We start from the raw sequence: 12,673 nt of genomic DNA on the forward strand, positions 1-12,673 counted from the left end.
AGGATAATTTCCTGAAGAGGCATGGTGTAGAGATCTTTTGACTTTCACTGGTCTGCTGCTACTTCTGTGGCCAAACATGGAGACACTCAGAGCCTGCAAAACCTTTTTTAGTAAAGGGAGTGAAGAGAGGGATTGAAGCTACAAAGAGGAATGTTAAACAATTGTGTATATACACACTCAGGGAGGGATTTACCAATACTAAGGGCACCAGCGCTTGGGGGTATCCATGTTGAGATCAGATGGCTTCCCAAGAGGTATACTTTAGTTGAACTTTAGTCAATGTAATAAATAGCGTTTCTGGGTACACAGACATACCCAGAAGGGCTGCTGAACTGTCCCTTCGCTGCTAGACTTTCTGAACAAAATTCCATGACGTGAGTTATTTGGGAAATCAGATGAAACAATCACAGTTACTTTTGGCCTTCAAATCTGCTAATCTATTTTAAGTGTTCCCTGGGAGTGTATTACTGCAGGATCAGAGAACCATGCAGAACAAAACACGCTGTGTAATGGCCACAGGGCATTCAATATCCATCTCAGATCTCTGTCTCTCCCTGTTCCACTCACTGTGCTGCACGTTTGCTTTTTCTGTGACGCTGATCTTGTTACTGCTGTTGGAGTCTCTGGTCAGCAGTTAATGCAAGAAAGATTCCCCAAAAGAGTGGGTGAAAGAGGGGATCATTTAAACCTTTCTGCTTGTATGGAAAGTGTCAGTGAATACTGACTGCAGTTTTTGGTTAACAGCAGCATATGTGAAAGCAATCAGCTTGTGGGAGTAGTGATAGCAAAGCACTACACACATGGGCACAGCGCAAGCTTTCTGTGGGCAATATCCTGGTCGCCTTTCTCAGGCATATATCTGGCAAAAGGCATATAAACAGTGCAGGGTAAAGATCTGCAAAGTACCAGGGAGTAGAGCAAGCAAGGCAACATGACACGGTACAGTGAGGACCCCGCAGCGCTGTGCGGACACGGGATCCATGGTTTGGGTTCCCCAGAGGAGACAGGGCTAGAGCAAAGACATGCATGACTGTGTACTCCATACCTCATTAGCTGAGTCTGGTTTTGAGCCTTCTTATCGCTGCTGATGACCTGGAGGTGCTGCAGGCGATGTCCCAGCTGCTCACAAGTTGAGAGTTTGCTCCATAAGAAAGACAAAGGCCAAAACTTCAGCACCCTGTGGAAACACCATGGGAATGTCCCCTTTTGCTTTTGCCATATAGCAGGCTGTCCAGCATACAAACTCCATGCAAGACATGCAGTGCAAGGTTAAGGTTGTGCAACCAGAGATGGTGTCAACGTATTAGCATTAAAGAATATCAGATGTTAACTACTCTGTTAACAGAATTAAGGCAGCCTTTCCAGACCAAGACATCGAAAGCAGACAACCCAACCTCTCATTTCCATTCTGTAAAACCACATGCCTTGCTCCCCCAAGGAAGCCAGAAGGCAATCCTGATTCCACCCTGTGCTTTGGGATACATCACCGGGATTGCACACTGCTCTGAGTCTCCAGGAGTCAAGGCAGTTGTGTGTACAGCGCAACAACACAACATGGTGCAACCGCTTCACAAATCCCAATGTTACTAATCACAAGTCTCTATCTAGTGTGAGCTTGGTATAACAAACAGCTGTGTTCTCCCTGCAGTTTCTGTCCTTTACCCTGTTTCTTTTTCTTCCACTTGATGCTTTTCTTCTTTTTTTCTTTATGACTTCCAAATTCCTTTCTCAGGCTCTTCATTTCTATCTTCTCTCCACTGCCTTGCCAAGGGTGACCAGCATTATGTAGATAACATGACATTTATCATTTAATTAGATTCCGAAGTTAACATCCGCATTAGGCTTGTAGGGGAGGAAATACTCACACAGTTCTTTTTTTATGACTCAGAAGAAAAGTACTAAATGATGCTCGATTATTTTTGGGAGTTATTTTATTACCACACAACCTATAAAGAAAGGAATGATGGCAATTAGTGTAGTCTAAAATGACACCACGGGATGCAGGCCGGTCAAAGGATGCACAGTAGCTGTACACCAACACAAAGCACCATGTTTGTTGTGGGGAATAAATGCTGATGTAGATAAAATTTGGATCACTTCTTTCCCGTACACAATGGTTGTTTCACTACTTTCACAGTGTTACACTGCTTCTTATTAAGGGTCCAGGAATCTATGTTTACTTTTAGTCACTTCCTTCACCTACTCTCTCTTACTGCTTTGGCATGTTCCTTCAGTTTACATTCATTCCAAATGCTAAAATTATTCCTGGTATCCTGCTTTGCTTTTGAAATCGTACAGCTGTTTGCATCATTAGTGAGCGTGGCCTGGAGATATCCCTGCAACGCGTGCATGCTTCCCCCACATTTCATCTGGAGGACTTCAGCCTGTCAGCCAGCAGCAGAGTGTCTTCAGGACTGGCCAGGATCAAACACAGGATGGGCAGATACAAATCACAAGGGCATGGCTCGTTCAAAATCCTGCTCAGTTCACTGTGGTTGCTATCTCCTTCCTCCCCCCCATCCTCCTGAGCCCTTTCAACCATCCTTTGTGCAAGGCTTGTCAACTTAAAAACCAGAGTGCTGAAGTCCCCCCTTCCCCCTCCCCACTCAAATTTCAGACACATTGGTTTTGAAATACATGCAGTGTACTGTGAATCATTCTTCTTAATTTGAGGCCTCCGAGTTACTCAGCTCTTCGTTACAGCCTCCCACCTTAGAGACACATGAAAGCACTGTTCTTCAGCTGACTTGTCAGGAGGTGATATCTAAAGTGGCGGAGGAAAGAGCACCATGCAGGGGAGGGAGACATGGGGGGGCGACTGCACTGGCCACTGATCTCAAAAGACCTGTGTTCACAGATTCACCGAGGCACAACTGCAGACGAGTTTTCTCTTCCAATCATATCCCAGCCCAGTGGTTACAAATTCTGGTGTAGCAACCTTTAGCTAGAGCAGAGAATTGCACTTGAAATGCAAAGAAAGGGGACGGAGAAACGCTCTACCTGTGTGGTTATGTACAGATGGCTGAAGGTGAAAAATTACTGATCAAACCAACAGCTGCCAGACCATCTCAGTTCAAGTAGAAAGCAACGGCTCTGGGGCCCTGTGTGAAACACTCACGGGGCTGACAGTCTCCTCATCCTCTCCCAGCAACATGTGTCTCTTACCATTCACTGCCGCACCATAACTCCCCAAACCTGAGGCTGCTAGCGTGTGGGTCACCCACCCACCAGGCACCCCTGGTCAAAGGAAAGGACAGGCTGCTGCTCTCTTCTGCCTGAGGAATGTCTTGCACAAGCGAGAATGATTTCCAAAGCAGCCTCATAGCCAGGAGCACCCCCCAACATGTGCACCCACTGTAGGCTGCAATGGGTAAGTGCATCTCCTTGATTAACAGGATGGGCCCAAAAGACACGTCAGAGGTCTGAGCTTGTCTGTACTATGACTGACTCTCTTTTCTTTTCATTTATCATCAGGACGACAACCTCTATTCCACTTACATAGTTTCTCTGGAAACGAAATACATACACATACTTACTTAAATAAAAATACAAACATACTGCAAAAAGCTCAATATAATAGTTGCAAGATGTGCTACGGTAACTCTCATCTCTAGGAGTACCGAGGAAGAAAGCCAAAAATATTTCTTGCGTGGTCTTCTACCTCTATGCATATGGACTATGCATTGCTATAAATGCTCCCACTTGTTTACCACACAGTATATAGAATGATTTTCAGAAGTGCAGTGGAAAACCAGCCAAATAAAACAAAACAAAACAAAAAAACAGTGACGTTGGGTCATTGCATTATTTAAGCAGCAGGAGATCTTTGGGGTGCTTCCAAATATAAGGAATTTTAGCAATAATTTAATGTAGCCTGCATGAGTAAATCTTGATTTTCCAATTCAATTTTTTTCCCAAGAGTGAGAGCGGATTTTTCAGACATCAGATGAAAAGCAATCTTTTCAAATCTGCATCACATGCAAATATTACAGTTCCATTAACCAGAACCCCTGGCTGTCTTTCTGCTCCTTGCTAGAAAGGGCAGGAATAATGTCTCCCTTCTGGATGAGGAATCAGAGGTCACGGTGTTTGTAAACAGACTTTTTTTTTAAAAGGAGCATACAGGGTTTATTGCTTCCATACTAAATCATCCTGCTGATGGGGTTTCCAGCAGAAACGGGCAAATCTAGAAGACTTTAGGCCCTTTATGAGCAGGGACTAAGCATACTGGTAGGATATTTCTGTTAAAATTAGCAGCAGTGAAACAGTTGACTGTGATGACATTTAAAATGTCAACTTTAGATTCCAAACAGTCTATTGAAATAAATGAAGTAGGATGCACAACTAGTCACCACAGCACACTAGAGAGTTTCAGCGGTAATGGAAATCCTGCACACAAGTCCCTCTGAAGAGAGAATTGCAATGGCCACCCCTTAGCACAAGGTGGTGCTGAAGAAATGTCTTAATTTGAGATGTACAGGACTTGGGAGGCTTGGTAAGCTTGCATGGATGTCAGTGCCCACTTTCTGAGATTTCTAACGCTGCTTGCCTTGCTTCCCCAGTGCAAATACGCAAAATTGGCATACCCAAAAAAGTCCGAAGCCTCCGCAGCCCGACAGGACATCACGGATCTCTTTAGCTCTTCAAAGCTGACTATCCCTTAACGTCACAAAAACCGAGGCAAGAAAGAAGTCCTCTGACCAGAAGGAGCAAAAACCTAGTAGCTATTATTTTATGGGATGTCCTGTCCCAGCACAGGGAGGAAAGGACTGGAAGGACACCTGCATGTGACATCTTGAACCCTCCCTGCCTTGTGTATGTTGGCACAAAGGAGGCTGTACCACATATCACCTGCTAAATTGAATCAAATGACATTAAATGACTTAGACGGTCAAGCGGGAGGTTTGTTATAAAGCCAGGTACTAATCTGTGGTGTCCACGACCGATGTTTTAAAACGTCTGTAAGACAGGTAAATATAATGTTGATACTGTGGGTGAATAAAACAAAACAGAAAGAAACCTATGTCTACCTTCCAAGGTTAAGAACAAGTTCAAGCTAGGTTTATGCACAGCAAGCCTGCATTCTGCCTGCTGGTATGTACAGCTGGCTGCTAGCCTGGCCACTGCTCTGGCTCAAAACGTCCGTACTGGGCTTAGGAAAAGCTGAAATCAGAATAGCTCCTGATAAGCTGGGTAGCATCTATCTGTGCCCAACCTGCCAGACAGAGCTTGAGCTCCCAAGTTATGCTTAGACTGTGGCCTTCTGGAGACCTGTGAGGCTTGGGCTTAACCTGACTTTAAGCCTGATCTGAGTCCTAGCACCAATCAAAGTGGGCAAGTCTGACCTTGAGACCAAGTGCCTACGCAGGAAAGGATCATCCCGTTTGTCGGTAGTCGCACACAGTCCAAGGACAGCCAGAAAAAGGACCTTCAGAGCTGACTCCCAATCTTCTACCCAAACACAAAGTTCTTAGTTACCGTTAACAACCATTAATGCATAGTCAGTGTCTACAGAGCAGTCCCAGGAACCAGTGGTCCCCGATTATATCAGGTTTGGGTTTCACCCTAAATCTCTTCCAATTGAGTAGTCCAAACCCAGACAGTTTTCCTTTTGTGTACTAAAATGCATAACTCAACTGTTCAGAACATCTTTGCATATGAAGAGTTTCACTGTCATTCTTTTATGACAGTTATCATACAACTGGAAACCTGTTAAAAGACTCCATTCCCCACACCTTTAGGCTGTACTTGAGCGGATTTATCCATGAATACAGTAGTAGCTGTTATCCAAATTTCATCAACTGAAGCGTGCCCTTGCAGCTTGGAACCTGAACTCCACTCCCCTCTCTGGCACAACCTCTCTAGGCAGGCTGACCAGATGTGTTATTAAGCGTTATACGCAGAAGCTTCTCCCCTTCAAATCTGCTCAGAATTCCTCTTTAGTGCAAGCACTCACCACACATTACATCCTGTTCAGTTTCACGGTTGTGACAACAGGATTGCACCAAGGATTCATGTAGACTAGCATTCCTTGTAACCTGCCATGAAGTGCCAATGTTGCAGCACCACCGTCTGTTAGAGAGATGATGGATTTAGACACACTATTTGCTGATGTTTCACACCGTGGAGGGATTCATAGTGAACGTAGTAGGGAGTCCCAGCTATCAAGCCGGTAAGGAGATCCTCATGTCATTCTGTCAGCCATGGAATAGCTGGAAACCTGCTGTTTCAGCTGTGATGAAACTGAAGCAGGGCTGAGCTACCCCTGATGCAAATGGGGAGATCAGTGCCTCCCCCAAAAAGCTCCCAGCTCCTTGAAGAGTTCTACCGTATTTGAGGGAGCCTTTAGCCTTGTGTTTTCAATGAAGGTCCCCAAACTTTAACAGCAGCTCTGCAGCAGCCTGTTTCCAACAGAATGATTTTGTATCAACTGTATTTCTCACTGGGGTTGAGCAGGAACCCTGCAAATGCCTAAACATGAATTACATTTCCACGCAAAACATAAGCAGGCTGATGTCGCACCACTTACCTGCTCCTGCAGATCCCAGAGATAAGTGAAAGCAGGAATGTCAGCAGCATGCACGCAGGCACAGAGGCCTGCTTCATCAGCTCCACGATGATACTAGCTTCAACACCATCCGACTGCCAGTGGGTCAACTTGATGGGCCCATCGTCGTATCTGTCTGTCATGAACAGTATCTTACTCTTCGCCACTGTGTCAAAGATGGCAGCGAGCTTTGAAGCATCATCTGCCTGGTGGTCAGTGGAGACAGCTGTGTCCAAAGGGGGATGTAAATGGGAAAGCATGACTTTGCGCTGGTCATAGTACACCAAGATGATTTCTTCCTCCTTAGGGTTGTTAGAGTGCTTCTGAAGGGTAGAACAGCTCCAGAAGTTGCTGTCTCCCTCTTTGCTTATCTGAATCCATGGCTCATGGGAGAATATTGTCCCAAGGTCTTCCAAGAACTCACTCAGACTCTCTTCTTTCTCCTGTTTGCTGTTGCTCCATGAGCCGAGCACAGAGACACTGACTTTAGTCACCCGTTGGACTTCACTGAGATACTGCTTCACCTGGGCAGGAATAAAAGGGAAATGGACCACGGCAAGTATAACAGCAGAGTTCTGTTCGGAGATCCAGCGGCCGATCAAAATGCCACTTTCTGCTGAAGAGCAGCATGATGGAAAGAAGACCTTAAGTACCATGGCAGCAATCCTGGAAGGATGGTACACCTGCAATAAACACAGAAATAAAACTTGAGAATGCAAGAAAAATTTGAGCTGATCAAAGTCAGTGGTGAGGAGGCCCAGTCAAGTTTTAAAACACTAAGTCCAAGCACTTTGCACTGAAACTAGATAATGACAGTAGTGACAGCCAACAGGGATTTCAAATCAGAGAAGTATTTCAAGGTTCCTGATAATCTGCAGTCTTTGAAGTGAGGGGTGTCGAGCCTGGAGTTTCTCAGCAAAGCCCTTTTTCCAGTCTTGGAGCAGTGCTTCACGATGGTACAGAGAGGCACAGCCTGTCAGACTGGCCCAGATCAGGAATCCATCCCGCCTCGAATCTGAGATCTGACACTGGATGAGCACTGCTGGAGCACTTCCTAGGGAAGGGACTACATTGTAGCACACAGAGATGCCTCTGGGGAATATTTCCTCCTATTACTGACAATCAAATATTGGTTTATGCCATAAAGCCAGATAATTTCAGAGCCTCCTTTATCATCTAGGAACCCACAGCTGTGTTCTGCAACAAACTCACTGAACAACCTTGGTCAGACCACTCATCTCCTCTTGTCTCACTCCCTCATCTGGAAACAGAGATGATAATTTTGTCAGAAGGGACTATAGTGATTAACTGATTGAAGTTTACATAGTGCTTTTAATTCGTTAATACAAGATCCTAAAAAAGGAGAAGCATCTCTGCTTTATCAGTGTTCTTTATCCACCATATTTTTCTTCATGTCATTAAGAAAACAACTCAATGGCTTTGTAAGAATTTTACAAAAAGGAGCTTTGAGGCAGTTGACAATGTCTCTTTAAATAAGGTAGAGTTTTCTAACAGAAATATAATTGCAGTAAGGAGGGCGCTGGCGCAGAACAGTCAGCATCCGGCGCCCGTTGTCCTTTCTCGTCCTTCAGTGCTTTGTTAGAGATGTGAAAACTCCGCAGGCCCCCGAGGCTGGCTCCTCTGCGAGGGACCCAGTCAGTCGGAAAGAGGAACACAGAGGGTATTTATAACAAGTAGAGAGGACGCGCAACGTGGAGGTCCCTGGTGCTTTTGGTTTTCTCTCTTTTTAATACAGGACAATTCATCTAGTAAATCTCAGCATCTGGCAATTTGATACAGCATGGAGGAGGCAATAGGGAAGCAGTAAAGGCAAGTGATTAATCTACTCCCAGCCCCCCAGCCCTGCTAAGTGCAGCAGTAGGCAATGTCTGCTCATGGATGAGTTGTCAGCTCCTTGAGGCAACAAGGTGAAGTTTCCTTGGTGCACAGCTCGCTCCTCCGATGGAAAAAGCACCGCAGTTGTTGCATTTGCAAGGAGTAATGTTGTTTTTTTTTTTTTTTTCCTGGGACTGAATTTTCCCTTTTACTGCAAAACTGCAAAGTACGCCCCAAAACTTCCCCTCAAACAGGCGTAAGGGTGCTCATGAGGGTTTTTGTTCGCAGCATGCTGCTGGCAGCACAGTGTTCACAGGTGCTGAGGGCACCGAGCACCATCCCTCGCTGCCCCCCAGACCGAGATTTGGAGGCCACAGAGGGACTTCCATCTCTGCCTCTTCGACCAGAGGGATAACCTCGGAGACATGGAGTCTGTGAGGAAGCAGGATGTCAGAAGAACCTTAACTATGTGTTTTTGCAAAGGATTGCAAGCTTCCAGAAAGGGAATGGAAGCAGCAAGATGCATCAAAGAAGGGCAGAAAAATGGCAGATGTGACACCCTGAGACTGTAAGGGTGCAGGACACCAGGCGTGGGAAAGACCAAAACCACTTACAGTACAACTGAAAAACATCACCTTTCACCCGACAAAGTTTAATGACTATTAGACCCAAATGGACTGAAAAACAAGACATCCAAGCTTATTTTTCACTTCTGTTGAAACAGGTATGAGTCAGGTTATTTTTTGGTGTTATTTTTCCTGGAAGACCACAAAGACATCGAAGGACACCCATCCTACCTAAAAGAGTTGTTCCTGACACACACAGGAAACTTTGGTGAAAATCAGCTAACAGACACAATTAATCAGTCCTTAAAAAAGTTTGAAATAAAACCTGTCCCTACATTTTGCCTTTCTTTCTTTTAGAAAGACTGCAGTTTGTCCAAGGATACTGGCCAAAATAGTGCTCCCTTCACCACCTCTCCTACTTCCCTAACGCAGGTTGTTAAAGAAATGTTACCAGGTGAGATGAGATTTGCATCACGATTTAGCTTTAGGTTTGAAAAAGAATTTTTGTTCTTTTTCCCTAAGACCCACAAAACATATTCCCAGGAAAAAGGAAATAAATTATATAAATACAGGGGCTCTGAAAGGCAAAATAACAGATTGAACATGTCGGAAATGTACATACACGCATATGCTCAGAAATTATTTAAAATAATATAAATTTAGCTAGAGTGGTAACATTCTAGCTATATCACAAGTACCAAAACTTTACAAATTAAGTTTATCAATAACTCAATACTGTAAAAACTGAAATCAAGCTCAGTATTTTAAAGAACCCAGAGAAAAATTAAGAAAATAAGTACTTGAATGGAGTTTTTCAGTATTTTTAATTACCAAAGCCAGTAATATAGGACAGATAATAACTTTTTAAAGTTAATTTTTTCTTCTTCTTTTTCTTCAAGAGATGTCACAGTTTTTTTCAGAGTATTGCTGTAAGAGATTTCAGTGTCCCTGCATGGCTGTCCTTCTTAAAGGTCTCTCCATCCACTCGCCATTTCAGAGGAGAATTATCAGCCAACTTTTAATTCAAACATTTAGTTTTCAGTGAGGTTTTTTTTTTTTTAAAGATAGCCACAGTTATGTGGGAAAACTTCTCGCGGAGGAGAAACACTTCTCATCCTTATCTTCTCTAGTTTGTGAGTTCTTCTTACACCTTCCCCAACCTTTTATATTAACTTAGTTTTATGCAGCTATACCTCAGGTTAAGTAATAGCCAAGCACATCATCTGCCCTTTGGTGGCTGCAGATATGGCAGAGAAGACTCTGATACAATTTTTCAGGCTGCACAAAACATCTCGGCAGTTGAAAACCAGCTGATCGACTATTCATATGTTAATGTGGCATATGTTAGTAACCAGGGAGCAGGTCTGGGAGCTCAGGCGGCAGAGCCGGTATTCCCAAATCCATGACTGATTGTGCGTCCCACTTCATTTATTTCAATAGACTGTTTGAAATCTACTGTTTGAAAGTTGACATTTTAAATGTCATCACAGTCAACTGTTTCACTGCTGCTAATTTTAACAGATATATCCTACCAATATGCTTAGTCCCTGCTCATAAAGGGCCTAAAGTCTTCTAGACCTGCCTATTTCTGTTGGAAACCCCCAGTTTTTCCCTGAGATGCCACAGAGCAACAACACAACAACCTTGGTCGCAGCAAAAGCAACAATGGACACCACCTAAAATACATTAATACAACCAACAAATGCAGAAAAGACCCCAATTAATTTCAGAATTTTAGACAGAAAAGCAAAGGTGAACAGCGGGATGTGGCCCCAGTCTCACCACGTGGGTTGTCACATCGCCACCAGCCATGCCAAGGGGTGCCGACCCCTTGGCAAAGCCACACCTGAGCATCCCCAGGTCTTTCCACGGGGTTTAGGGCCACCAGGAGGTACAGAAAGCCCGGCCACGCCGGCCACTGCTGTCGCAGGGCAGCAGGAGCAGGGCTGACTCCCTGCGAAGCCCACTGACTTCTTGCTCACCCAGAATTTCGCGGGTTTTCAAGGTGATCTTAGCGCACGGGTGGGCTGAGGGACAACGGCAATGCCCTGCCTCCTTCCCGACACCTCTCTAAGTCCAAGTCCAAGCCTAAGGCAGGTTTAACCACCAGCCCCTGGCCCTCGGGCTGCCCCTACAACTCCTACGGGACCCGGCGCCGCCGCCCCCAGCCCAGGCTACCCCCGGGCTGAAGCGGCCGGTAAGGGCTGACACCCCCCGCCAGGCCTCGGCGGGGAGGGGGCCCCGGGGCCGGGCCGCTGAGGGCAGGCGGGGCCCCCGGGCCGGAGCAGGCCTGCGCGCCCCGCTCCCCCCCGCCGCACCGGCCCTGCCGCCGCCGCCTACCGCCCGCTCCGCCGCGCCGGCCGCTTCCGGGCGCCGGTTGCTCGGAGACGCCGCTGGCGCCGGGCTGTGCACCGCGGCGGGCCCGGCCGGCGCCGGGAACCGGCCTCCCGCGTTCCGCCCGCGCTGCGGGGCAGCCCGGGGCCGCTGCCCCTCTCCCGCCCGCCCCGCTCCCCTTTCCCCCTGCTCTTTAAGGCCGCTTCGCCCAGCCGCCCGGGGGCGGGAACCGGGGCCGCGGCGGCGGGGGTCTGCCCCGGCTTACCCGGCAGCGCTGCTCGCCAGAGACTCGCCCCAACGGCTTCCCGCGGGGCCGGGGCGAGGCGGCGGGGCCCCGGCTGAGCCGGCCGATAAGGAGCGCCAGCTCGCCCAGCCCCCAGACGTGCCATCACCCGGGCCTGGGGCGAGGCCAGGGACTCACCTTTCCCCACGGGACCCCGTTGTCCCCCATCCCCAAAGTCCGGGGACTCACCTTTCCTCACGGGACCTTGTTGTCCCCATCCCCAAAGTCCAGGGACTCTCCTTTCCCCATGGGACCCCGTTGTCCCCCATCCCCAAAGTCCAGGGACTCGCCTTTCCCCACGGGACCCCGTTGTCCCCCATCCCCAAAGTCCAGGGACTCTCCTTTCCCCATGGGACCCCGTTGTCCCCCATCCCCAAAGTCCAGGGACTCACCTTTCCTCACGGGACCCGTTGTCCCCATCCCCAAAGTCCAGGGACTCGCCTTTCCCTACGGGACCCCGTTGTCCCCATCCCCGCTGTCTCAGCAGGCCCCCGACCTGGCAGAGCCCCCTGAGTGCAGATGCCGGTGCCTGGAGCTTTCCCTCCTGTGACCCGCAGCGGGTCGGGGCCGTGAGGGTGCCAGCGAGCTCGCTGGGCAACTTGAGGGGTCCCACACGGAAAGGGAGAGCACGTGTGGAGGTGGGGGGTGCTGGCCACGCAGGGGTGAGCTAGAGAAAAGGTTTAGGATTTTTTTGGTTGGGTGCCACAGAATTGGAAATAAGGTGGGGGAAGGTTGGTTTTCACAAGTGCCAGGACAAGAGGGAATGGCCTCAAGCTGCGCCAGGGCAGGGTCAGACTAGCTCTTAGGAAGTATTTCTGTCCAGAAGGGGTTGTTGGGCGTTGGAATGGGCTGCCCAGGGCAGGGGGGGAGTCCCCATCCCTGGAGGGGTTGAAGAGTCGGGTTGACCCAGCGCTGAGGGATCTGGTGGAGTTGGGAACGGTCAGTGTGAGGTTCATGGTTGGACTGGAGGAGCTTCAAGGGCTTTTCCAACCAAGATGATTCTGTGATTCTGTTTTCTGGGAGCTCAGGTGAAGGGTGGGGATGGGACAGGCTTATCCTTGTTCCTAAGACCACACAGGCTCCCTCCCCCAGGCTTGCTCCCGGGGC

At 47.8% G+C, this 12,673-nt stretch overlaps 1 protein-coding gene across 6 annotated transcripts in view; it reads right to left on the reverse strand.

The window, feature by feature from the left end:
• PIGQ (phosphatidylinositol glycan anchor biosynthesis class Q) overlaps window positions 1–12,673 on the reverse strand; it is a 38,487-nt gene that overhangs the window by 25,323 nt on the left and 491 nt on the right. For 2 of the 6 annotated variants that reach the window (XR_012625219.1, XM_074840596.1), the window contains exons 2-3: window positions 6,530–7,230; window positions 1,046–1,177 (exon numbers count right to left, since the gene is read on the reverse strand). Coding sequence is in view for 5 of the 6 variants with exons in the window: in XM_074840596.1 (XP_074696697.1) it covers window positions 1,046–1,177; window positions 6,530–7,230 (833 nt within the window). In the remaining variant the exon portion in view is untranslated. Of the gene's footprint in view, window positions 1–1,045; window positions 1,178–6,529; window positions 7,231–10,920; window positions 11,213–11,289; window positions 11,387–11,548; window positions 11,621–12,673 lie in introns of those variants that run through there. The other 4 variants (XM_074840597.1, XM_074840598.1, XM_074840599.1 and 1 more) reach the window with 4 other exon arrangements.

This window comes from Strix aluco, chromosome 15 (genome assembly GCF_031877795.1).
Source record: "Strix aluco isolate bStrAlu1 chromosome 15, bStrAlu1.hap1, whole genome shotgun sequence".
In the NCBI taxonomy this organism is placed as follows: domain Eukaryota; kingdom Metazoa; phylum Chordata; class Aves; order Strigiformes; family Strigidae; genus Strix; species Strix aluco.